The 23,861-nt window shown below is 45.0% G+C and overlaps 1 protein-coding gene across 1 annotated transcript in view; it reads left to right on the forward strand.

Moving 5' to 3' along the window:
* Positions 1–23,861, forward strand: part of FCHSD2 (FCH and double SH3 domains 2) — a gene marked incomplete in the record, with an annotated part of 155,528 nt that overhangs the window by 103,074 nt on the left and 28,593 nt on the right. Inside the window, 4 exon segments of the mRNA XM_087720970.1 lie at positions 10,190–10,312; positions 11,735–11,770; positions 15,334–15,429; positions 18,970–19,041. Of these exon segments, the coding sequence (XP_087577096.1) occupies positions 10,190–10,312; positions 11,735–11,770; positions 15,334–15,429; positions 18,970–19,041 (327 nt within the window).

The raw sequence follows: 23,861 nt of genomic DNA on the forward strand, positions 1-23,861 counted from the left end.
AATGGAATACAGAGTGAGTGGAATAGAATAGAATAGGAATAAGAATAGAATTAGAATACAATATAATACAGTACAATACAATAATACAATAGGGAATAGAATGGAATGGAATACAGAGTGAATGGAATAGAATAGAGTTAGAAATAGGAATAAGAATAAAATTAGAATTAGAATAGAATAGAATACAATAAGATACAATACAATACAATAATACAATAGGGAATGGAATGGAATATAGAGTGAATGGAATAGAATAGGAATAAGAATTGAATTTGAATTAGAATTAGAATTAGAATACAATACAATACAATAAAATAGAATAGAATAAGATACAATACAATACAATACAATAATACAATAGGGAATGGAATGGAATACAGAGTGAATGGAATAGAATAGAGTTAAAAATAGGAATAAGAATAAAATTAGAATTAGAATAGAATAGAATACAATAAGATACAATACAATACAATAATACAATAGGGAATGGAATGGAATATAGAGTGAATGGAATATAATAGGAATAGGAATAAGAATTGAATTAGAATAGAATAGAATACAATAAAATAGAATAGAATAAGATACAATATAATACAATAATACAATAGGGAATGGAATGGAATATAGAGTGAATGGAATAGAATAGAATTAGGAATAAGAATTGAATTAGAATAGAATAGAATAAAATAGAATAGAATACAATAAAATAGAATAGAATAGGGAATGGAATGGAATAGAATACAGAATGAATAGAATAGAATAAGAACAGAATAACAGAGTTGGAAGGGGCCTTGGAGGTCTTCTAGTCCAACCCCCTGCTCAGGCAGGAGACCCTACACACCATTTCAGACTTTCAGGGATTTTTTATTTTTTTTAAAACCAAGATCCTTCTTTGTCGGCTTTTTTACGTGGTCGTCTCCCATCTGCCTTGCCTGAATGTTAGATTTCTGTTCAAGATATCTCTCTCATTTCCCTGGCACTGTAGAGAGATTCCTACAGGGCATTCTTAACCCCGGTTCCCCAGCCGGCTGCCCCCCCCCCCCTCCAGCCTCCTCCGCGTAGCGTTTAAGCTTTTGCCTTCATGAATAAACCATGGGAGCCTCTGAAGTTCCCTTGCCTTTCATTTAGGTTCAAAAGCAATCACGTTTTCTTTTTCTTTTTTTTCCCCCCTCCCCTGGTTGCGATCTCTTCAGATTGCAGCACGAGTGAGTTGCATCTTCCGCCAGCCAGCGCCCCTTCTCTCCTCTGTCCGTGACCTGCGGTAAAGAGAAGGTTATTGCGCCTTCCCTTGGAAAAGTTTCTGGGATAATTAGCCTCCCCTTTTCACTTAAATCTGAATTTTATCATCTCATCCCTGCTGTAACCTCTTCATCTGTTAAGTGTTTGTAGGGCTTTAGCACTGAACACCCCACCCCCCCCCAAGAAAACAAACAGCCGAGGTGGCGCAGTGGGTAGAGTGCAGTACTGCAGGCCACTTCAGCTGACTGCTAGTTCGGCAGTTCGGCGGTTCAAATCTCACGGGCTCAAGGTTGACTCAGCCTTCCATCCTTCCGAGGTGGGTAAAATGAGGACCCGGATTGTTGGGGGCGATATGCCGACTCTGTAAACCGCTTAGAGAGGGCTGAAAGCCCTATGAAGCGGTATATAAGTCTAACTGCTATTGCTATTGCTATTCATTTAAAAATTAAATAAAATTTGCAAGTGTCAGGATTTATCCACAGGATGGTATCTGTCCCTGCCTCTCTCTCTCTCTCTTTTTTTTGTATAAAGTTTTTTATTTTTGGTTACAAATTTTAAAACCTCTTTACCAACAAAAGTATGCCTAATTAATTTTACATCACATTATCATTTCTCATTCAGCCCCACATTTTCTTACCCTATTGCCATCTTAAATTTAAATGGTTGTTGGTTATTTTAAATACGTGTCTTGTATTGTATGTCCCCTTCCCCGTTTGAGTTGTTCGCCGCCCTGAGTCCCTGCAAAGGGAATAGGGCGGCATATAAATAAAACAAAACTTCAAACTTCAAACTTTTTCTTAACAAATAAACAAAACCATTTTTCGCCCTTTCAGAAAAAAAGTATACCAACTTTGTCGCTTCGTTTTTCCATTTGTTATTTCTAGTTTCTGTATGCAGCATATGTCATCAAATTCCATTTTAATATAATGAGCTTTTTACTTAATTCGTTATCCACACTTGACAATATTATCTTATTTAACTATATTTCGTCAACGGTATCAACGTATTTCATTTTCTACCAATATGTTTATTTTTACCTTCCCCCTTTCCTAACCATTTTCTCTTAACTCAACTCTTGTTCTCTTATTTTTCTTCAGCTTTCTTTTTCTCCTTGTCTCCTACTCTTTTTTCTTTATTTTTTTTTTAAATTTTCAAACATACAAATACAAAAAAACCCCCCACCCTTAGACATAGACTACAATTGCACAATGCACTGGAACTTCATATTCCTTCTTATAGCAGTTTCAAATCGGTACAATTCTCTTTATACTGTTTCCCCTTCTAATATGTTTCACTTATGTTTCACCATTTTAACCCTCTTATTTGATTATCTTTTGCTTATCTATCTAGTGTATTGGCTGTTTACCTCTAATAAGTTTAATTTCTCTTGAGTATATATATATATATATAAACATATACACACAAACACACACACACACACACACACACACACACACACACACACACACACACACACACACACACACACACACACACACACATATATATATATATATATATATATATATATATATATATATTGTGTGTGTGTGTGTATTTAAAGTTACAACCCCTGGTATGCCCAAATATGTGAGGAAGTCCACTGCTTCCATTCTCTGTCCATCGGCTCGTCACAAGAGACCATCCAGACAGAAAGCCCAATATTTTTACTGTTGCCTTTCTTACATTTGTGTTGTATCTGCACTCTTTCCGGAGTCTCCACATCTTTTCTACATCATGGTGACCAAAACTGGATGCCGTATTCCAAGTGTGGCCTTCCCAAGGCCTTATAAAGTGGTATTAACCCTTCGCGTGAATTCTCCAGCCAGCTCTTCTGGGAGTTGAAGTCCACAAGTCTTAAAGTTGCCAAGTTTGGGAACCACTGCCCTACACCAATTCAGACAAATGGTTATCCCATCTCTCCATGTTCACTGCCTTGAGTTATTTGTTAAAATAATAATAATAAAGGCAGGAGGCAGGGTGGATTTGATTTAAATCAAGTTGATGATTTAAATCACTAGTAAAAAGGCTTGATTTAAATCAACTCGATTTAAATCATTATTTTTAAAGGGCAGGTGTCATCTCTCTCCCGCATCCTCCTCTGACCCGTTCTTGACTCACCGACATTCCCAATATTGCAGATTATATACAGCCTCCTCGTGCTACATAACTAAGCTCCATTTCAGGCTGAATAAATTATGAATGTCTCTTAAATAGAAAACTACCTTTAGATAGATTTTTTACTCCCAAAGCATTTTATTAAAACAAATTCGATAAAAATAAAATCTGATTTAAATTTTAAAAAAAAGATTTAAATTTTTTAAAAAGTCCTGTTTTATTTATTGATTGATTTCTTGTAAAAATCATCGGCTTTTATGCCACCCTTGCAGGATATCTAAACAAAGAATAGATAAATCGGACTAAGGCGTTAAGTGGACTTTGTGACGTGAGTGAAGAAAGTATGAAAGCAATGGTAAAAACAAATATTTGCTGTCCTTTAGTTCCTTGCAAAACACAAGACTTCCAATCGCAGCTCAAATAGGGAGAAAGAAATACGGTTTTTAGCTGCCGTTGTGACCTGCTTTTTTTTTCTTTTCCTTTTTTTGGATAAATTTGGTGGTGTACTGACTTCTCTTCGTGCTGTTTCTTCATTTCCTGCCCGTGCGGCTTCGTGAAACCTGAATCCCACGGCTGATAAGTTTTGTTTCAGATTTAGGAAGTGGTTTTTGGCAGCCGATTTCTCTTCGCCGTAATGGGGAGTGGTCCAGAAACCAGGTGCAACATTTCAGTGTCAAAACAAAAAGGAGCAATTGAAGAGTAGTTACGTCAGGTGATGAATTGGTGGCGCGCAAGGTTGACTCAGCCTTCCGTCCTTTCTTCCGAGGTCGGTGAAATGAGGACCCAGATTGTTGGTGGGGGGGAATATGCTGGCTCTATAAACAGCTAAGAGAGGGCTAGAAAGCGGTGTATAAGTCTAAGTGCTATTCCTTCCTCTCTTCCTTCCCTTTCCCCTTCCCTTTTTTTCTCCTTCTCCTTCCTCCTCCACTTCCTTCCTTTTCCCTTTTCTTTTCTCTTGCATTCTTTCCCTCCTTCCTTCCCTTCCCCTTTTCCTTCTCCTTCCTCTTCCTTCCCCACCTCCTCCTTTGGGCGGCGTGGTGGCCCAGTGGTCAGAATGCAGTATTGCAGACTAACTCTGCCCATTGCCAGCAGTTCGATTCAGACCAACTCAAGATGGACTCGGCATTCCATCCTGCCAAGGTCAGCAAAATAAGATTAAATATGATGAACGGTTGCAGGAACTGGGCATGGCTAGTCTAGGGAAGAGAAGGACCAGGGAAGACAGGATAGCAACCTTCCAATATTTGAGGGGCTGTCCCAGAGAGGAGGGGATCAAGCTATTCTCCAAAGCCCCCGAAGGCCAGACAAGGAATAATGGATGGAAACTGATCAAGGAGAGATTCCTGGATGGAAATAAGGAGAAACTTCCTAATGGGGAGAACAATTAATTAGTGGAATAACTTGCCACCAGAAATTGTAGGTGCTTCATCACTGGAGGCTTTAAAGATGTTGGACAACCATTTTCCTCAAATAATGTAAGGTCTCTTGCCTGAGCAGGGGGTTGGACTAGAAGACCTCCAAGGTCCCTTCCAGCCCTGTTATTCTGTTAAATTCACCTGCTGGTTTGCTTCTAAAAGAGGCTTCCTCTCTCTCGCGAATTGTGAAATGTTTTTCTGCCCATGTCCTTTTATTATCTCAGCTGCTTGTCTGCCAGATGTGTGCTACTCATCAGCTTAAGTGTTTCCCTGCTGACACGATCCAGAGGCCCTTTGACGAGCACTTTGTCCCAAACCTACCAGCTCTGATTTCGAGCGAGCAAAAAAGTTGGGGAACTCTTCCGAGCTTGCCGGTTTGAGTTCCGTGGCTCAAAATAGCGTGAGGCCAGGCCTCTCATTTCCACCTTGCCTGCCTTGTCTTTAAGAGCTCTAAATCATTGTCATTTCATGACGACAAAGTGGCAGTTCGGGACACAAGTTTGGAAACAGCGAATTAAACGGGGCTCCAACCCTCTTATTAGCGGCTTCGTTTAAACAGAATTTAAACGCTGGATTTCCTGTTCTTGGCTTAATGAAGATGGACGTCCACAGGCCACACGGGGAAGCCCAGCTCGGCATTGCCTTTGATTTGATCTCACTCCTCGGCTTTTGCACGGACCCCCATGAAACACAGGGAGTCCTCGACTTGCAGTGATTCGCTTAGTGACCGTTGGAAGCTAAAATGCGACTCACGGCCGTTTTTCAGACTTAACAACCGTTGCACCCTCCCCGTGCTCGACGTGATCAGAATTCAGACGCTTGGCAACTGACTCGTCTTTATGACGGGGGTCCCTTTTTGAGTCCCGGGGGAAGCCAGACTCACTTCACGTCCGCCTTAAGCAGATTCAGCAGCCGCAGCAATTCATTTAACGACGACGGCAAGAAAGATGGTAACGCGAAGCCAAATTCACCGAGCAAATGTTTCTACTGAAGCAGCAGAAACGTTGGACTCCGTCGTTGGTCTTAAGTCGAGGACTACCTGTACGGACTACCTAGCTCCGGTGGAGATTCACCTTGAAGTCACTCGCTGGGTAGGGCGAAAGGAGGATTTGCAGGTAGTCCTCGAGGTTCAAGGTTCATTTTATTTATATGCCGCCCTATTCCCGGCGGGACTCAGGGCGGCGCACAAACCCAAGGAGGGGAAGGGAAACACAAAACTACAACAAAAGTACAGGGCATTTAAAACAACCAACAGCCACACGATTCGAGAGGGGAAGGGAACTCATCAACCCCAGGCCTGCCGACACAGCCAGGTTTTAACGGCTTTTTGGAAGGCCTGGAGAGAGGTGAGGGTCCGAATCTCTGCGGGGAGCTCGTTCCAAAGGGCCGGAGCCGCCACAGAGAAGGCCCTCCCCCGGGTAGTAGCCAGATGGCATTGGCTGGTAGATGGAACCCGGAGGAGGCCTAATCTGTGGGATCTAATGGGTCTTTGGGAGGTAATTGGCAGCAGGCGGTCTCTCAAGTACCCAGGTCCAATACCATGAAGGGCTTTATAAGTGACGACTAGCACCTTGAAGCGTATCCGGAGACCAATCGGTAACCAGTGCAGCTCGCGGAGGATAGGTGTAACGTGGGTGTACCGAGGTGCACCCACAATCGCAACGATTTGTTTAGTGACCATTCCACGGCTTGGGAGAAAAGCCGTTTAGGACCGATGATCGGAGTTCCGACAACTGTCTTGTATTCACGACGGTCGCAATGTCCCAGGATTCAAAGTTCCAGCTGCCATTCAAGAGGGCGCCGGGCGCACGGATGCGCATTCCTTTTTCCCGTGTACAGTGTGGATTTTTAACTTGCTGTCTGGTTTGCCAATTGCACAGAGCTCCAGAGGGCGAGCATCATTGCCCAGAGGATCCTGGGTTGCCCCCTCCCCTCTTTGGAAGAGCTTTAGAGCCCCCCGCTGCCTTAAGGAAGTTCAAAACCTTCTCAAAGATCCATCTCATCCTGGGCATCCTTTTTTTTTTTTTTTGAACTATTACCATCGGGCAGCCGGTACAGGATAATAAAAAGAAGGACAGAAAGGCTGAAAAACAGCTTCTGTCCCAATGCAGATGTCAGCCTCTGCTTCGTTTACTGGCGATCGGCTGCCATAGATAAGGGGAGGGTGGGGGGGCATGGTATTTGGGGTGGGAATAAATGGTACAGGAGATTTGTAATTTTTAATAGATTTGTATGCTGCCCAATCCCGAAGGACTCCGGGCGGCTTACATAAAAGCAATTAAAATATTTAAAAAAATTAAAAACACCAAAACAATACAGTTTAAAACCAGAAAAAAACACAATATGCACTCAGTTATAATGGGGGCTGAAGTTTAGTCAAGCTCAACAGCCCCAGGCCTGCCGAAACAGCCAGGTCTTAACAGTCTTACGGAAGGCCAGGGGAGTGGGGAGGGTCCGGATCTCAGGGGGTAGCTCGTTCCACAGGGCCGGGGCAGCAACAGAGAAGGCTCTTCCCTGGGGAACCGCCAGACGGCATCATGTGGCTGACGGTACCCGGAGAAGGCCCGCCCTGTGCGATTTTATTGGACGCTGCAGGAGGCGGTCACAGAGATATCCAGGTGATCCAGGAGATGATGCGGAAAAGGGAGTGTTCTTCTCACCATCTTCTGCGCATGCTGGTGGGCCGGTGCTTAGATCTGGTCAAGGCCAACCCTCCTGCACACCTACATGATGACGCCTTTTGGAGATGACACCTAAGGGAGCTGCAGATTGGACACTGGGGTGGGGGTCATTAGAGGGAGGAGGCTGGGCTATCATTTGATATGAACTTGTTCGCGCCTTTCTAGCTTCAGATCTTGCTTTACTTTCGCTGCTATCTTTTCATAACCAGTAAAAGTATTTTAATCCCACGAACAATGGAGTTGGGAGCTTGGTTATTAGCAATAGCAATAGCAGTTAGACTTATATACCGCTTCATAGGGCTTTCGGCCCTCTCTAAGCGGTTTACAGAGTCGGCATATCGCCCCCAACAACAATCCGGGTCCTCATTTTACCCACCTCGGAAGGATGGAAGGCTGAATCAACCTTGAGCCGGTGAGATTTGAACCGCCGAACTGCAGAACTGCAGTTCAGCTGAAGTAGCCTGCAGTGCTGCATTTAACCACTGTGCCACCTCGGCTCTTGATGGAGGCACGCATGCCTGTTTTTGGGGGGAGGTGGACCGTTTTCAGGCCTTTTTCGGGCTGTTTTTGACCTGGAAACCCCCCTCCCCCAAAAAAGGCCTGGAAAACGGCCAGTTTTTTTGGCTGGTTTTGGGGCCTTTTCCCGGCGCTCCAGTGCCCGCGAAGACCAGCTGTGCATGTGCACTCCAGAAACCAGAAGAGCAGCTGGCGATGGCACGTATGCCAACAGAGAGGGCTCTGCGTGCCATAGGTTTGCCATCACGGGTATAGTGCAGTATTGGGTTTTCAATTTCAGTTATACAAAACATGAAGGTTGTATGTTTGTGTTTTTATTTTTATAGTTTTAATGTACACTGAAGACGGCATTTCATTTTGTTGTACTGTGTGCAGTGACAGTGAAGTAAATTTATTGAGTAAGAGTAAAGGTTCTACATTTAGGCAAGGAAAACGAAATGCACAGGTACAGTATAGGTGGTACCTTGCTCAACAGTAGTAACTGTGAGAGGGATCTCGGAGTCCTAGTGGACAAGCATTTAAATAGGAGCCAGCCGTGTGCAGCAGCTGCCAAAAAAGCCAACACAGTTCTAGGCTGCATCAACAGAGGGAGAGAATCAAGATCACGTGAAGGGTTAATACCACTTTATAAGGCCTTGGTAAGGCCACACTTGGAATATTTGCATCCAGTTTTGGTCGCCACGATGTAGAAAAGATGTGGAGACTCTGGAAAGAGTGCAGAGAAGAGCAACAAAGAGGATTAGGGGACTGGAGGCTAAAACATATGAAGAACGGTTGCAGGAACTGGGCATGGCTAGTTTAATTAAAAGAAGGACCAGGGGAGACATGATAGCTGTCTTCCAATATCTCAGGGGTTGCCACAAAGAAGAGGGAGTCAAACTATTCTCCAAGGCACCTGAGGGTAGAACAAGAAACAATGGGTGGAAACTAATCAAGGAGAGAAGCAACTTAGAACCGAGGAGAAATTTCCTGACAGTTAGAACAATTAATCAGTAGAACAGAAGTTGCCTCCAGAAGTTGTGAATGCCCCAACAGTGGAAGTCTTTAAGAAGATGTTGGATAGCCATTTGTCTGAAACGGTATAGGGTTTCCTGCCTGAGCAAGGGGTTGGACTAGAAGACCTCCAAGGTCCCTTCCAACTCTGCTATTGTATAAATTAAACTAAATAAGTGATCACCGTTTGCAACCTTCCTAGCTGGCTCCCGCCAAACAGCGTCAATGGAGGGGGAGCCGGATTTGCTTTAACGACCGCACGATTCACTTAACAACTGTGGCAGAAAGGTCATAGAATCGGGCACGACTCACTTAAGAACTGTCTTTGCGTAGCAGTGGAGATTCTGCTTTCGATTTGCGGTCGTAACTCAAGCACTGTTGCATGCTTCAATTCCCATCGTGAGCCTCTTCCCAACACAGGAAATCTGCCGGCAACGCTAGAAAAGGCCTCCGTGTGTCTTTATGTGATTCCAAAAATTCCAGCTTTTCATGTGGAGCGCACGGTTGTAGGCAGATGCTTCGAGCAGCCCCGAACATGATGCGCAGCTGTTTTAATGGGGCGCTCGATTGCACAATGTTTAAACACCGAGGCTTCCCATCGACAAAAAAAACGACAAGGGAATGTTAAGCATCCACTTATTAAGCTTCTGGGTGATCGATAAAATTAAAAGGATTTGAAAAATGAAAGAATTCGTTTTAAAAAGCCATTCAATCCACGGGCCAGAACAAGCGATAAAAACCGGTGTTTGCCATCTCTGGACCGAACGCTGGTATCCTCGATTTACGACAGTTCGTTCAGTGGCCATTCACAGTTAACGGGGGCACAGAAAAAAGTGACTTACCCCCACGGCCGTTGAAGCATCCCCATGGTCATGTGATCAAACTTGGCAACTGACTCATATTTACGACGGACGCAGTGTCCCAGGGTCATGTGATCCCCTTTGCAAGCAGTGGGGAAGCCCGATCCACTTAACAACCGTGTTACTGACTTAACAACTGCCGCGATTAACTTAACGGCGGCAAGGAAAGGTGCAGAAATGGGGCAAAATTCGCTTTTGGGGGGCACTAACTCACTAAGCCACCGGCATTTTAGGCTCAAATTGTGGTCGTAAGTCGGGGACTTTCGGTAATCATAATCACTGTCGATTGATTCATCTTGATGGCTTTTTCTTGGTCACTAATAATTAATTTCTGTTTTTTATTTCCTTTTATTTCCTTTATTTCCAGGCTGTTGATGGCAATGTATATGACCACCTTAAGGATTATTTAATGGTATTCAGCAGGACTGAATTAGAAATATGCCAATCTGTACAAAGCACATTCCAATTTCTTTTGGAAACTTCAAGTCGGGTAAGTTTTGCAATCTCCAAAAAATCTGATTTATTTGTTTTTTGTCTGATCTTGAAGGTCGTTCAGAAATGGGTAAAAAAAAAAGGCAGGCGTGAAGTTCAGGGAAGCGGGCAAATGCCACAGGTTCGGTGTTGGCATAAGCACCTGGAGGTGGTGCAGTTGGGAAGGGAGCTGTTCCGGGAGTCCTCGACTTACGGCCATATCATTGAGTGGCCGTTCAAAGTTATGACGGTGCTGAAATAAGGGACCAGCGACCGCCACAGCATCCCTCCTGGTCACGTGATCAGAGTCCAGCGACCCTTTGAAGTTACAAAGGCACTAAAAAAGGCAATCCACAACCAGTCCTCGCACGTACGACCGTCACAGCATTCCCCATGGTCACATGATCAGAAAATCCAGGCAACTGGCAACTGGCATGTACTTATGACGGTTGCCTCATCCTGGGGCGGGGGGGATCTCCATTTGCAACCTTCCCAGCCGGTTTCAAACCAGGGGGGAGCCTGGTTTGCTTAACGACCACCTGATTCGTTTAACGACCACCTGGTTTACTTAACCGCGGTAATTTTCTCGACAACTACGGCCAAAAAAAAGTCATTAAATGGGACAGAACTCACTCTGCTTTGCTTAGCAGTGGAAATTTCTGGCTCAATTGTGGTCGTAAGTTGAAGACAGCCTGTCTTATAACCCATTATCTCTGCCGTTTGTTTTTGTGACTATGGTAAACTGTTCTTCACAATCTTTCTTTATTTCCCCCAATTTCAATAAACATCTTTAATTTTAACATATATCCTCCTTTTTTTTTAAAAAAAAAAGAAAAGTATACATATATAGTAATTATACTTTTAAATCCCCCCAAAAAAAACTTATTTTTGGTTGAAATGTGAACCTGGTTACAATTTCCAGCTATTCTCATCATAATATTGCATAGTTATGGATCATTACACGCCCCAAATTTTTAGTTCTGTCTTTATAATCTCAATAATTTCCCATTATAAGTATGTTTCGAGTTCCCCCTCCATTTTTCCATATCTTTATTTAGCTTACATTTAATTACCTTTAAATCCTCGCTGTTCAATGCTTATTACAATTCCGTTGATCTGCTATATAAAATAACAAGCCATACGCACCTCACTTTTATTTATCTTCTTAAAAGTTCTATGTGTATCCATATTTCATGTATTTTAACCTATATTTGATTATCTTTCCATGATCATATTCAATCAATTAGCAACTCAGTTTAATTGTTATGTAAAAGAGTAAATCACATACCTCTCCTTTACATTCTCCACATAGTAATTTCTAAATATCTGGTTTCTTCCTAGTGAGCCTTTTATCCCAAACTCTAAACTGCTTTTTCTTACTATTGGGTGTATCTTCTTCCTTCCTTTACAATCTTTCTCGTTGTTTCCTTTTATGCTCCAGAACGTAGCTAGCATGTCACTAATTGGGACCCACCAGGTAAAATGTGATCTTACTCCATGTTGGGGATGACCGTTAAATATTTCAAATGTTCCTGCGGGATATTGATATCACCTACTTGCTATACAGTTAGTCCTCGCCATAACGGCAATTCATTTAGTGACCGTTCAAAGTTACAACGGCACTGAAAGAAAGCGACTTATGACTGCTTTTCACACTTAACGACCGTTGCCGCATCCCCACGATCACATGATCAAAATTTGATCGCTTGGCAACGTACTTATGACGCTCGCAGCGTCCCCGGGGTCATGCAATCCCCTCTTGCCCGATTCACTTAACGACCGTGTGGCTAACTTAACAACATGCGGTGATCCACTGAACAACCGTGGCAAGAAAGGTCGCAAAATGGGACAGAGCTCAGTTAACAGCCGTCTCGCTTAGCAGCAGAAATTTGGGGGCTGAATTGCGGTTGTAAGTCGAGGGCCACCTATGTCTATGTTCCACAGAGCGACGGACCAAAATCGACCAGGATGGGTGTGTTCCATCAATTCCAATCCAATCACTTGTGTGTCGAATGAAAACCAAATAAACTATCTTAAGCTATGCAAAAAACTATTTTAATTTTATTATCCCATAAATGTTTTATTTAAATATTGTTCAGTTGCTTTCGTGTTTTGAATTGGATGTTACTGCAGTTGTGAAGTACTTTCAGTCCACTTATTATTAAACAAAATTGAGTGGTTACAGTGGCCTAGAGGCGGAGCTCTCGCCTCACAATCAGAAGGCTGGGAGTTCGATCCTGGGTAAAGGCAGATATTTCTCTCTCTGGGCACAATGAGAATATATAGTATCTGCTGAACAAAACTCCTCACTGGCGACAGGAAGAGCATCCGGCCAGTAAAACTCTCTGCTAGCTCCATTAAGTTGTCCCGCAAGGGATTATGGGATCGTTAAATGAAGATGATGATGATGCTGATTAAACAAAACAGACAATATCGGATTAGACACAATTTTGTAAATTCAAATTAATTTGGAAAAGGGAGATCTTTGGAAAGAGAGAGAGTAGAATACAACAGCTATTGGATTCCCCAAATGTTAAACGAATCCTCTTTTCTTCACCTTAAAACGATTTACTAGGGAGGTTGACAGTCGTGCCCCCTCTATGCTTTTTTTCCAGGTGTTTGGATAACCACGGTGCGGTAAAACCTGCATGGATTTTATTTTCCTGTTATTTCATTTTAACCTGAGGCGGAATCTTCTTTTTCATTACGATGGTGACAGTTATAAACACAAGTTCCACAGCAGAGCCTTCTTTTAGAGAGATTAAAGACCCGATACAGGCATTAAAAAACACAGGCACATATTTTATTTTATTTTTAAAGGCGCCATAATTATTTCCTGCCATTGAGCAGTTGGTCGGGTAGGGATTTTTAGAATAAAAATAAATAAATAGGAGTGTTTTCTGGGTTGCCTTTTTATTTAAGAACATTTTAAAATTTAAGAACATTTATTTTATAAAATTTCACTTAGCATGTATTTAAGAATCTGTCCATTGTTAAGTATATTGATGTGGAAGCATAAATACCATCAACATAGAATGGAGTTTGCTCAGAAGCTGAAATACACCAATGAGAGGAAGAGTGGGAAACAGGGGAGAAGAAAGATGGGAAGAGAGGGATAGGAGAGAGGAAGAGTGGGAAACAGAGGAGAGAAGAAAGATAGGAAGAGAGGGATAGGAGAGAAGGTAAGGGGGGAAGATGAGGAGGATAAGGAGGAGTGGAATGAAGAGAGAGGAGAAGGAGAAAGGAAGGGGAAGTAGAGTAGAAAAGGATGATGGAGGGAAGAAAGGATGTAGAAGAGTGGGAAGCAGAGGAGAGAAGAAAGATAGGAAGAGAGGGATAGGAGAGAGGGTAAGGGGGGAAGATGAGGAGGATAAGGAGGAGTGGAAGGAAGAGAGGAGAAGGAGAAAGGAAGGGGAAGTAGAGTAGGAAAGGATGATGGAGGGAAGAAAGGAGGTAGAGAGGTAGAAGAAAGAGGTGTATGGAGAGCAGAAGAGCTAATAATGGGTTTTTATCTTTCTGGGCGTTGATGACAAGAGGAACTGATGTAATTACTACTTAATACAATAGGATATTGGCTATGTAATAGTATACATGTGATTGTATGTTATGAAATTGAAAAATAAAAAAGTATATTTTTTTAAAAAAAAGAATCTATCCATTGTTATCATCATCATCATTTCCTTTTAATGACCCCATAATCCCTTGCGGGGTGGAGTCTGGACAACTGAATGGACCTGAGTGCCAGACACCCTTCCTGTCGCCAATGAGGAGTTTTGTTCATCAGATATATTATTCTCATTGTGCCCAGAGAGAGAGAGAGAGAAATATCTGCCTCTCCCTAAGGATCGAACTCACAGCCTCCTGATTGTGAGGCGAGAGCGCCACCTCTAGGCCACCGCGCCACTCAATCTGTCCATTGTCCACATGCAGTGTAATTGTAGAAATGTGTTGTTTTAATAACTTTACCGCAGGTAAGTCCTCGATTTACGACCATTCATTTAGTGACCAATTGAATTCACAGCGGTGCTGAATAAAAGGTGGCGTATAATGATCCTCACATTTACGACCGTTGCAGCGTTCCCATGTCACATGATCAAAACCCAGACCCTTGGAATGTATTTATGACGGTTGCAACATCCTGGAGAATCACATGATCTCCAGTTGTGACCTACAAAGTCAGTGGGGAAGGCAGGTTCACTTAAGGACTGTGTGGCTCTCTTAACGACAATCGCAGAAATGACCATAAAATCGGAAATGTCTCCTGTAACAAACACTCTGCTTAGCGACGGGACTTGCAATATCCCAATTGCGGTCGCAATTGAAGGACTCCCTGTACAGGAAGTCCCTCGACATACGACCACAGTGGAGCCCAGAATTTCCATCGCTAAGCGAGACAAGTGAATTTTGCCCCATTTTACGACTTCTCCTGCCGCGGTTGTTAACAGAATCACGGCAGTTGTTAAGTTTGCAACACGGTTGCTAAGCGAATCTGGTTTCACCATCAATTTTGCTTGTCAGAAGGTCGCAATCACATGACCCAGGGACGCTGCGACCGTCATAAATACGAGTCAGCTGCCAAGAGTCTGAATTTTGATCACGTGACCATAGGGATGCTGCAGCGGTGGTAAGTGTGAAAAATGTCCATAAGTCACATTTTTCCAGTGCTGTCGTAACTTCGAACAATGAGAATATACTGTACCTGCTGAAGAAAACTCCGCATTGGCAACAGGAACGGCATCTGGCCATTCAAATATTCTGCTTGCTCCATTCAGACTCCACCCCCAAAAGAATAGGGCGGGGTGGTGGTTAAATGAAGATGGCGATTATTAAAGAAAAAGGATAGAATGGGATTAGACGCAATTTTGGAAATTCAAATTAATTTGGAAAAGGAAGCTCTTTGGGAGGAGAGCGAGTGGATTACAACCGCTACTGGATTGCCGGTCACTAAACGAACCGTTGTAAGTCGAGGACTTGCCTGTCTTGCTCCTTCGCGATTTCCGACACAGGTGTTAAACGCGTCTGCTTCTTCTCTTTTTTCAGGTAGTGCGCGATTACAATTTTCAGCTCTTCTTGCAAGAAAACTCAGTCTTTCACAAGCCGCAGTCCTTCCAGTTTCAGCCGTGCGACAGCGACACCGTAAGCCCGCTTTGAACCACCCCGCCGTGGCTTCCTTTTGTGTGTTTCTGTGTACGCGCTTTTCGAGGGCTCCTTCCATTCTGCAAGGAGAACAAGACCCCCCACCAAAAAAACCCCACCCCAAAACACAACAACAACAGTTGGAGACAGATTTTTACATGAATCCCTGGGAGGGAAAAAATTTTTACAAAACCAGATCCTCTAATTAAATTCCCCTTGCTGGCTGAGGGATTCTGGGAGATGAAGTCCACCAGTCATGACAGGGCCATAGATCCCCATGCTGGTTGAGGGATTCTGGGAGTTGAAGTCCACCAGTCATAAAAAGGGCCATAGATCCCCATGCTGGTTGAGGGATTCTGGGAGATGAAGTCCATCAGTCATAAAAAGGGCCATAGATCCCCTTGCTGGCTGAGGGATTCTGGGAGATGAAGTCCACCAGTCATAAAAAGGGCCATAGATCCCCTTGCTGGCTGAGGGATTCTGGGAGATGAAGTCCACCAGTCATGAAAGGGCCATAGATCCCCATGCTGGTTGAGGGATTCTGGGAGATGAAGTCCACCAGTCATAAAAGGGCCATAGATCCCCTTGCTGGCTGAGGGATTCTGGGAGATGAAGTCCACCAGTCATGAAAGGGCCATAGATCCCCTTGCTGGCTGAGGGATTCTGGGAGATGAAGTCCACCAGTCATAAAAGGGCCATAGTCCCCCATGCTGGCTGAGGGATTCTGGGAGATGAAGTCCACCAGTCGTGAAAGGGCCATAGATCCCCTTGCTGGCTGAGGGATTCTGGGAGTTGAAGTCCCACCTCTCTTAAAGTTGCTAAAGTTGAGAAATACTCCCCAAAGAAATGGGGTGCGTTACCATACTCCTCCTTCAACCCCCCCCCACCTGTTTGCAGAGATCTAAATGAACAGCCCCCTCTTTAAGTGGCCCTTTTGATCTGAAATGGGGATCATTTTAGCTCTTTTTTCACTGGTTTTATTTTAGCCAGTTATATGGGGAAAAGAAAGAAACGGATTTTGCTTAATTCGGCTTAATAGCCGGTAATATTCCTTGCTTTCAAAGCCGCTGTTTTATTTATTTACTTGTTAAATTTCTATGCCACCCCTCTCACTGATAAAGCGATTCCGGGTGGCTTAAAAAGATACACACAAAAAGAATTAACATTTTAAAAGGCTACGAAAAAGCTAGAACTAAGGAGAGCGACGGTGCTGGGATGAGACCTTCTCCTTAACCTGTCAAATTAATCTGATTATTCAGAGGATCATCAGAAAAACCATTCCTCTGATTATTTAAAGGAACTTTTGTGTCTCTGTGTGTGTGTGTGTGTGTGTGTGTGTGTGTGTGTATTTTCCAGCCTATTGCCTTGTTCCGCATTCTAGAACCTCTGCAGAAATTGTTTATGTTGAGCACGATTTACGACCAAAGATGGGCTAAAAACTAATTAGCCGTTAAAAAAAGCGATTATCTGCTTTGTTTCCAAGAATTAACTCCAATTTATATTTAAAAGATTTACGCCTCGAAATATTTGCAAGCTCACGCATCTCCCGACTCCATCGGTGTCCCCAGATGGCTAACAAAAAATAAATAGTGATTTTTTTCCCCTGGGTTTTGTTTTATTTCTCCCATTTAGTTTCATTTCTAAGCGACAGGAAGCACTGATTTAAAAGCCAAGAATAACGCTGGAAGCCGTTTGTTACGAGATGGGTGGCAAATAAATTCAATAAATAAATAAAATAGGTTTTAAAGCTTTTGCAAAACTTGTCCTTAGCCCAGCGAGAAAATAAAATGGTGGGGGGAACAGGTGGGCCTTGATTGAATGCTGCGTTTGAGGGGAGTCAGGTAAAACACGGGCGGCCTCCTTACAAATGGCAAGCTTGAAATCTTGATACAGGTAGTCCTCGACTTACAACAGTCCCTTTAGTGGCCATTCAAAGTTACGACAGCACTGAAAAAAGGGGACTTGTGTCCGTTGTTTGTTTGATTTTTCCAGCATCCTCATGGCCAGGTGATCAAAATTTGGACACTTGGCAACTGGTTCATATTTATGACGGTTCCAGGGTCGCATGACCTCCTTTTGCAGCCTTCTATCAATGGGGAAGCCAGATTCACTTAACGACCGTCTTACTAGCTTAACAACTGTGCTAATTCCCTTAACAACTGTGACAAGAAAGGTCGTAAAATGGAGCAAAACTCACTTTACAAACGTCTCACCTAGCAACAGTGATGTTGGGCTCAATCATGGGCGTAAGTCGAGGACTGTCCATGGTCCTCTACTTACAACCTTTCGTTTAGTGACCACTCAAAGTTACAACGGCACTGAAAAATGACTCGCGGCGGTTTTTCACACTTAACGACCGATTGCCGCATCCCCTGTAGCGGTCACGCAATCGAAATTCAAAGGCTCGGCAACCGACTCAGATTTATGACAGTCGCCGTGTCCCCGGGGTCACGCAATCCCCTTTTTGCGACCTCCCGACGAACAAAGTCAATCCGGGAGCCGGATTTACCTCACAGCCGTGTTGCCAACTTAACGGCTGCAGTGATTCGCTTAACAACCGTGGCAAGGAAAGTCGTAAAACGGAGCGAGGGCCCCCTTTACGACAACCTACATCTCGCTTAGCGATATGGAATTTTGAGCTCGCTTGCGGCTGTAAGTCGAGGATTCTACCTGTGTTATAGTTTGGGCTTCTTTGTTTCCCATCCTGGAAGAGAAAAGCCTGGGGTGGATCTCAGGAGGCCACGGGCCACGACCGGACCTATTCAGAACTGGGCCCCATGAGTGGCAGGCTGGCATGCAGCCGTTGGCGCACACTTCAACGAGGCAGACTCTGCCCGCATTTGCATGGTTCTACCACAAAACCGCGTTCGACTAAAGCGCGCTCGACGAAACCGCGTAGCTGACGTCATCACAGGGCGACAACAGCGCGGAGACAGAAGCACGCTGTAAACGCTAAACCTAAAATTAACCCCTAAACCTAACCCCTAACCCTAAACCTAACCCTAAACCTAACCCTAACCCTAAACCTAACCTTAAACCTAACCCTAAACCTAACCCTAAACCTAACCCTTACCTTAAGTTGAATCGGCTTGCTTTCAAAGCGCTATTTAAAGCGCCCTTCTTTCTCCGCGCTGGCTGTTGTCGCCCTGTGGATGACGTCAGCGACGCGGTTTAATCGGGCGCGCTTTAGTCGAGCGCGGTTTTGTCGTGCCACGCATTTGCATGTGCGCCAGCCTTCCATCTGTGCAACTCAAGCTGGTTGCGTGTGGGTGCGCCGGCCCGCCGAACGCAGGGCCTGGTTTCCCCCCCCTTCCCCCCCTCCTCCCTGTGCCAGCCCGCCAAGCCGCAAAAGTTGCCTGTTTTATCCGACCTCTCCTGCAAATGGTTTTACGCCAAGGCTGAGAAACCCTGGGTTGCATTTTCTTTGACTAACCGTATTGACCTGTTGTTTGCCTTGCAGTTCTAACCGTGTTGTGTGTGTGTGTGTCTGTGTCTGTGTGTGTGTGTGTGTCTTGTCCTTGTGCCACTTTTGACATTCAGAGTTTTAGTGCCGTTCAGCTGGTGGATATTGAGCCCTCACTTGTCAGTGCCCTGAGAGTGACCTTAGTGGAGGTATATGGCGTACGCTCGCACCGTTAAAGCCCATGCCCGTGTTCCCCGTTTTCTCATGCATGATGCGCCCGAGGTTATGACGCCGTTGGCTTCCGTTCCCCCCCCCAAGTGGCCCCACAAATGCATCGCAGGTTCAGAACCCTCCATCCGCTTCCCCAAAGCTCCGCGGCGTTAATTGGGGGAAAAAATGAAATAGATCCGAATCCATGTCTTAACAGTGGGGGGTTTGCTGCTCTTTTGATGTTCTCGCCAAATCTCAGCATTTCACTCGGACCCAGAAGATGCAAGGAGTTTCCGTGAGGTAGGAGTGGAGGAGGAGGAGGAGTGTGTTGTGGCTGTCAGGAGATTCGGACAGTGAGGAGGTTGGGGAGGAAGATGGGCCTGTCCTGGAGTCTGGGGGAGGCTCTGAGGAGGGCTCTGTGTCGGAGGCCAGAGACCTATGCCAGGTATCAGCTGCCTTCAGAGTCAGACATCAGTGAGGCAGAAGAACAGCTGGAGCCTGTTCCCAGTGGGCGCATGCACAGAGTTGCCAGGCGAAGGGAACAACTAAAGAACAGGGGTCAACTTGGGAGTAAGGCCATAGGTGGACGATGAATGGCCCCTCCGAGAGGAAATAAAAGAGGAGTGAAAGGGGAGGGGGCTTTTGCAGGAAACAATTCATTTCTTCGTTTCAGGAGTGTGAAGATCTGTCCGTGAATCTCAGAGACTCTGTGCCAAGTTTTTCCTTGCACAGCCCGGCCTTTGGACAATATTTACAGGGCAGCTTTCCAAGCTAGATAAGGTCTGTGGTCATAAATTCACCTTTGAAAGACTGTTTACCAGGCTTTTGCTCAGTGGTGGGTTTCAAATTTTTTTAGAACCTCTTCTGTAGGTGTGGCCTGCTTTGTGGGAGTGGCTTGCCAGCCATGTGACCGGGTGGGAGTGACTTGGCAGCCATGTGACTGGGTGGGCGTGGCCAACTTGTAAAATGTGGTGAAACTCACTTAACAACGCTCTTGCTTATCAACCATAATGTTGGCTCAGGAACTCTGGCATTTGAAGCACGCAAGTCTTAAAGCTGTCAAGTTACAAGACCCTTGCACCCCTAACTCTTTAGAAAAAAAACCCCAAGGGTGTTCAAACTTGACAGCTTTAAGACTTGTGGACTTCACTCCCAGAATTCCTCCTCCAGTCATGTTGACTCAGGAACTCTGGCATTGAAGTGTGCAAGTCTTAAAGCTGTCAAGTTACAAGACCCTTGCACCCCTAACCCTTTAGGGAAAAACCCAGGGTGTGTTCAAACTTGACAGCTTTAAGACTTGTGGACTTCAACTCCCAGAATTCCTCCTCTCGCTCTTCATCTTGATGATGTGCGGACGAGCATGAGGAGGGAGCTGGTACCGGTTCTAAACGGCACCGTAGATTTGTGGAACCTATAGAAGAGGTCAGAACTGGCAGGAACCCAGCCCTGCTTTTGCTGAAGGTGAATGAGAAGAATTCACATCCGTTTAATAAAAGGGGTTTTGCCGGCACCAGGAATCTGCTTCATGGAGAAGCCTAGGGCAGAACAGAGTGCTGATAGAGGAAGAGGAGGAGGAGGAAGACTGTTGGGATCCTTGGTGCTCTCTGAGGTTGGTGGTTTTCTTGCAGGCATTTCATGACCCATGTAGGGAATATCATCAGCGCCAGAAAGGAATGGAGTTTGCAGAGAGGAGCAGTGGGTGGAGAAGGAGGAAGAGGAGAAGCAGTGGGTGGAGGAGGAGGAGGAGGAGGAGGAAGATTTATGGAGTCCTTGTTGCTCTCTGAGCTCCGTAGTTTTCCTACAGACATTTCATTACCCAACTAGGGAACACCCTCAGTGTTAGAAGGGAGAGGGGTTTGCAGAGAGGAGGAGGAGGAGAAGGGGGACATTTAAGAAACGCAGAAGCAAAATATAGACACAAAACAGCCTCCTGCTAATATATTTAAAAACCTGCTGTGCTTAAACCGTGTGATGAATCCAGCACACCGACTAGTCTAGGGGGTCTCCAACCTTGGCAACCGGACTTCAGCTCCCAGAATTCCCCAGCTGGGGAGTTCTGGGAGTTGAAGTCCGCCGGGCTTAAAGTTGCCAAGGTTTGGAGACCCCTGGACTCGAACATGAAGTTTTCCCATTGGCCCGTCCTTCCTTCTAAACCTTTTTCAGATCAAGGACCTTCAAAAACTCCTTCGCCTCTTCGGGCTCCCAAGTGAAGCGCTGAGATTTGGCAAAAACGGTTGGATATTAGAAATGCGGCCTTCCAACTCCCAGAATTCCCCCAGCTAACCAATGCTGGCTGGGGGATTCTGGGAGTTGAAGTTCATACCAAGGTTTGCAACAACAAGAACAACAAAAAACGGCCTAGGAAATACAAAGTAAGAAAATATTAAGAGATCCTGAAATCAAGGATTTGGGATCCACTTTCGCAGCCGGAATTCGCTTTCAGACATTGGGAGGACTTGATTTCCTCGCTCAACGTCGGGTGGACGAAACGACGGCTAACATTATTAACGCAAAAACGAGACACGCGGAACTCATCCAAGCAGTTCTTGCTTACGGCCAATTTGTTCAACAGCTTTCGAAGGACAGCGGCACTGGAAGCAGTGGTTTAGGGTCGGTCCTCACCCTTACGACCGCCACAGCCTTCCCCGCGGTCACGTGATCCAAACGTTGAGGCACTGGGCAACTGGCATGTATTTTATAACGGTTGCGGCGCCCTGGAGTCATGTGATCTGCCATTCGCGGCCTTCCCAGCCGAGCAAAGTCAGTGGGAGAAGATGGGTTCGCTTAACGGCCACGTGCTTCGCTTAACGACGGCAGCGGTTTGCTTAACAACCCTGCGGCAAAACCGGTCGTAAAATCAGGTGTGAGTCCCTTTAACGCCCCAGATTTTTTTTTTTGCTTTCCACCATGGCCGTAAGTCAAGGATCTCCTGTTTGGAAGTCCACATTTCTCTCTTTTAATATTTTATTTCCTTCCGCGAAGACTTTTTCTTCTGGAGAAAGTCTGCAGGATGAAGGGGGGAAAAAAGCTGTGCCGTCTCTCTCGTTTTTTTTCACAATTAACAATGTGATTTCTAGGAAGCCGGAATGAGGAACTGCTACGCATTTGGGCCACATCATTTTCATTCCATTGTGTCGGAAAGCCGTTCAGGATGGCTCTTGCTTGCTTTCCATGGAATATTTGCATGATTGTTTTCGTTGGGCGTCGTTGCCCGAGGCCTTGCTTCGGAAATCATCTGTTTACTGCATAATTTCCTGCTGACCTGACTTGAAATCAAACCTTTATTTTCTCTACAGGAAAAAAACAAAATGTCCTCCTTTACTGCGATTGAAACCATAATAATTAACGTTAACATCAAAATACCTCTTCTTAGAGAAGTTTTTAATATGCCTTACTAGAGTGCACAGTTTCAAACCCCAAAGACCCACGATTTGCACTTATTGATTCTGGGAAATTGTTTTATTTTTCTCGGGGCTCAGCGGTTTTAAGCGGCTTTCCAAGATGAGAAGCTGAGATACCGAAATTGGATACCGGAAAGGGGGGGGTCTATATGCCCGCGTCTTCAGTTAAATGTTCGATTATCATCACTTTGGTCCAATGGTTAAGACCCTAGGGTTAAAAACCTGGAGATGGTGAATACTAGTTCCGCTTTATGCTCGAAAGCTGGCTTGAGTGATTGTGGGCTGCTCACTAGGAGCTGGTGAGTTCTAGTCCCGCTTTAACACCTGGCTAGATGGCTCTGGGCCATTCACCAGGAGACTGTGAGTTCTAGTTCCAGCTTCAGGCATGAAAGCTGGCTGGGTGTCTTTGGGCCACCAGGAGACTGTGAGTTCTAGTTCCACCTCAGGCCCGAAAGCTGACTGGGTGACTTTGGGCCAATAACTAGGAGATGGTGAGTTCTAGTTCCACCTTAGGCCCGAAAGCTGACTGGGTGACTTTGGGCCAATAACCAGGAGACGGTGAGTTCTAGTTCCACCTCAGGCATGAAAGCTGGCTGGGTGACTTTGGGCCGATTACCGGGAGATGGTGAGTTCTAGTTCCACCTTAGGCCCGAAAGCTGACTGGGTGACTTTGGGCCAATTACCGGGAGATGGTGAGTTCTAGTTCCACCTTAGGCCCGAAAGCTGACTGGGTGACTTTGGGCCAATAACCAGGAGATGGTGAGTTCTAGTTCCACCTCAGGCATGAAAGCTGGCTAGGTGACTTTGGGCCACCAGGAGACTGTGAGTTCTAGTTCCACCTCAGGCCCGAAAGCTGGCTGGGTGACTTTGGGCCAATTACCGGGAGACAGTGCATTCTAGTTTCGCCTTAGGCCCAAAAGCCGGCCACTTGACTTTGGGCCCATCACCAGCAGCTGGTGAGTTCTAGTTCTGCCTTAGCCATGAAAGCCAGTCGGGTGTCTTTGGACCAGTCCCTCCCTCTCTCTCTCTGTCTCAGCCCAACCCACCTTACAGGGTCGTTTTTGTGGAGAAAAGGGGAGGAGGAAGAACTGTTATATAAGATTGCCGCCTTAAGTTGCTTATGAAGTGATAAAAAAATAAATAAACCGATCTTTAAAAAAATTAAGCGCAGAGGCTGCGTGCGCCCAGCAGAAACAATTTTGCAAAAAATAAATAAATAAATATCACCAAAAAGGATCTGTTACCCTAGGGCAGGGGGTGTCCAAACTTGGGAACTTTTAAGACTTGTGGACTTCGACTCCCAGAATTCCCAGGCTGGGGAATTCTGGGAGTTGAAGTCCACAAGTCTTAAAGTTCCCAAGATGGAAGACCTCTGCGCTAGAACACAAACTGGCTGGGGAATTCTGGGAGTTGAAGTC

The sequence above is a fragment of the Thamnophis sirtalis genome, unplaced genomic scaffold (genome assembly GCF_051295495.1).
Source record: "Thamnophis sirtalis isolate CommonGarterSnake01/CBP01778 unplaced genomic scaffold, rThaSir2_p1.2 scaffold_8, whole genome shotgun sequence".
NCBI classification, from domain to species: Eukaryota; Metazoa; Chordata; class Lepidosauria; order Squamata; family Natricidae; genus Thamnophis; species Thamnophis sirtalis.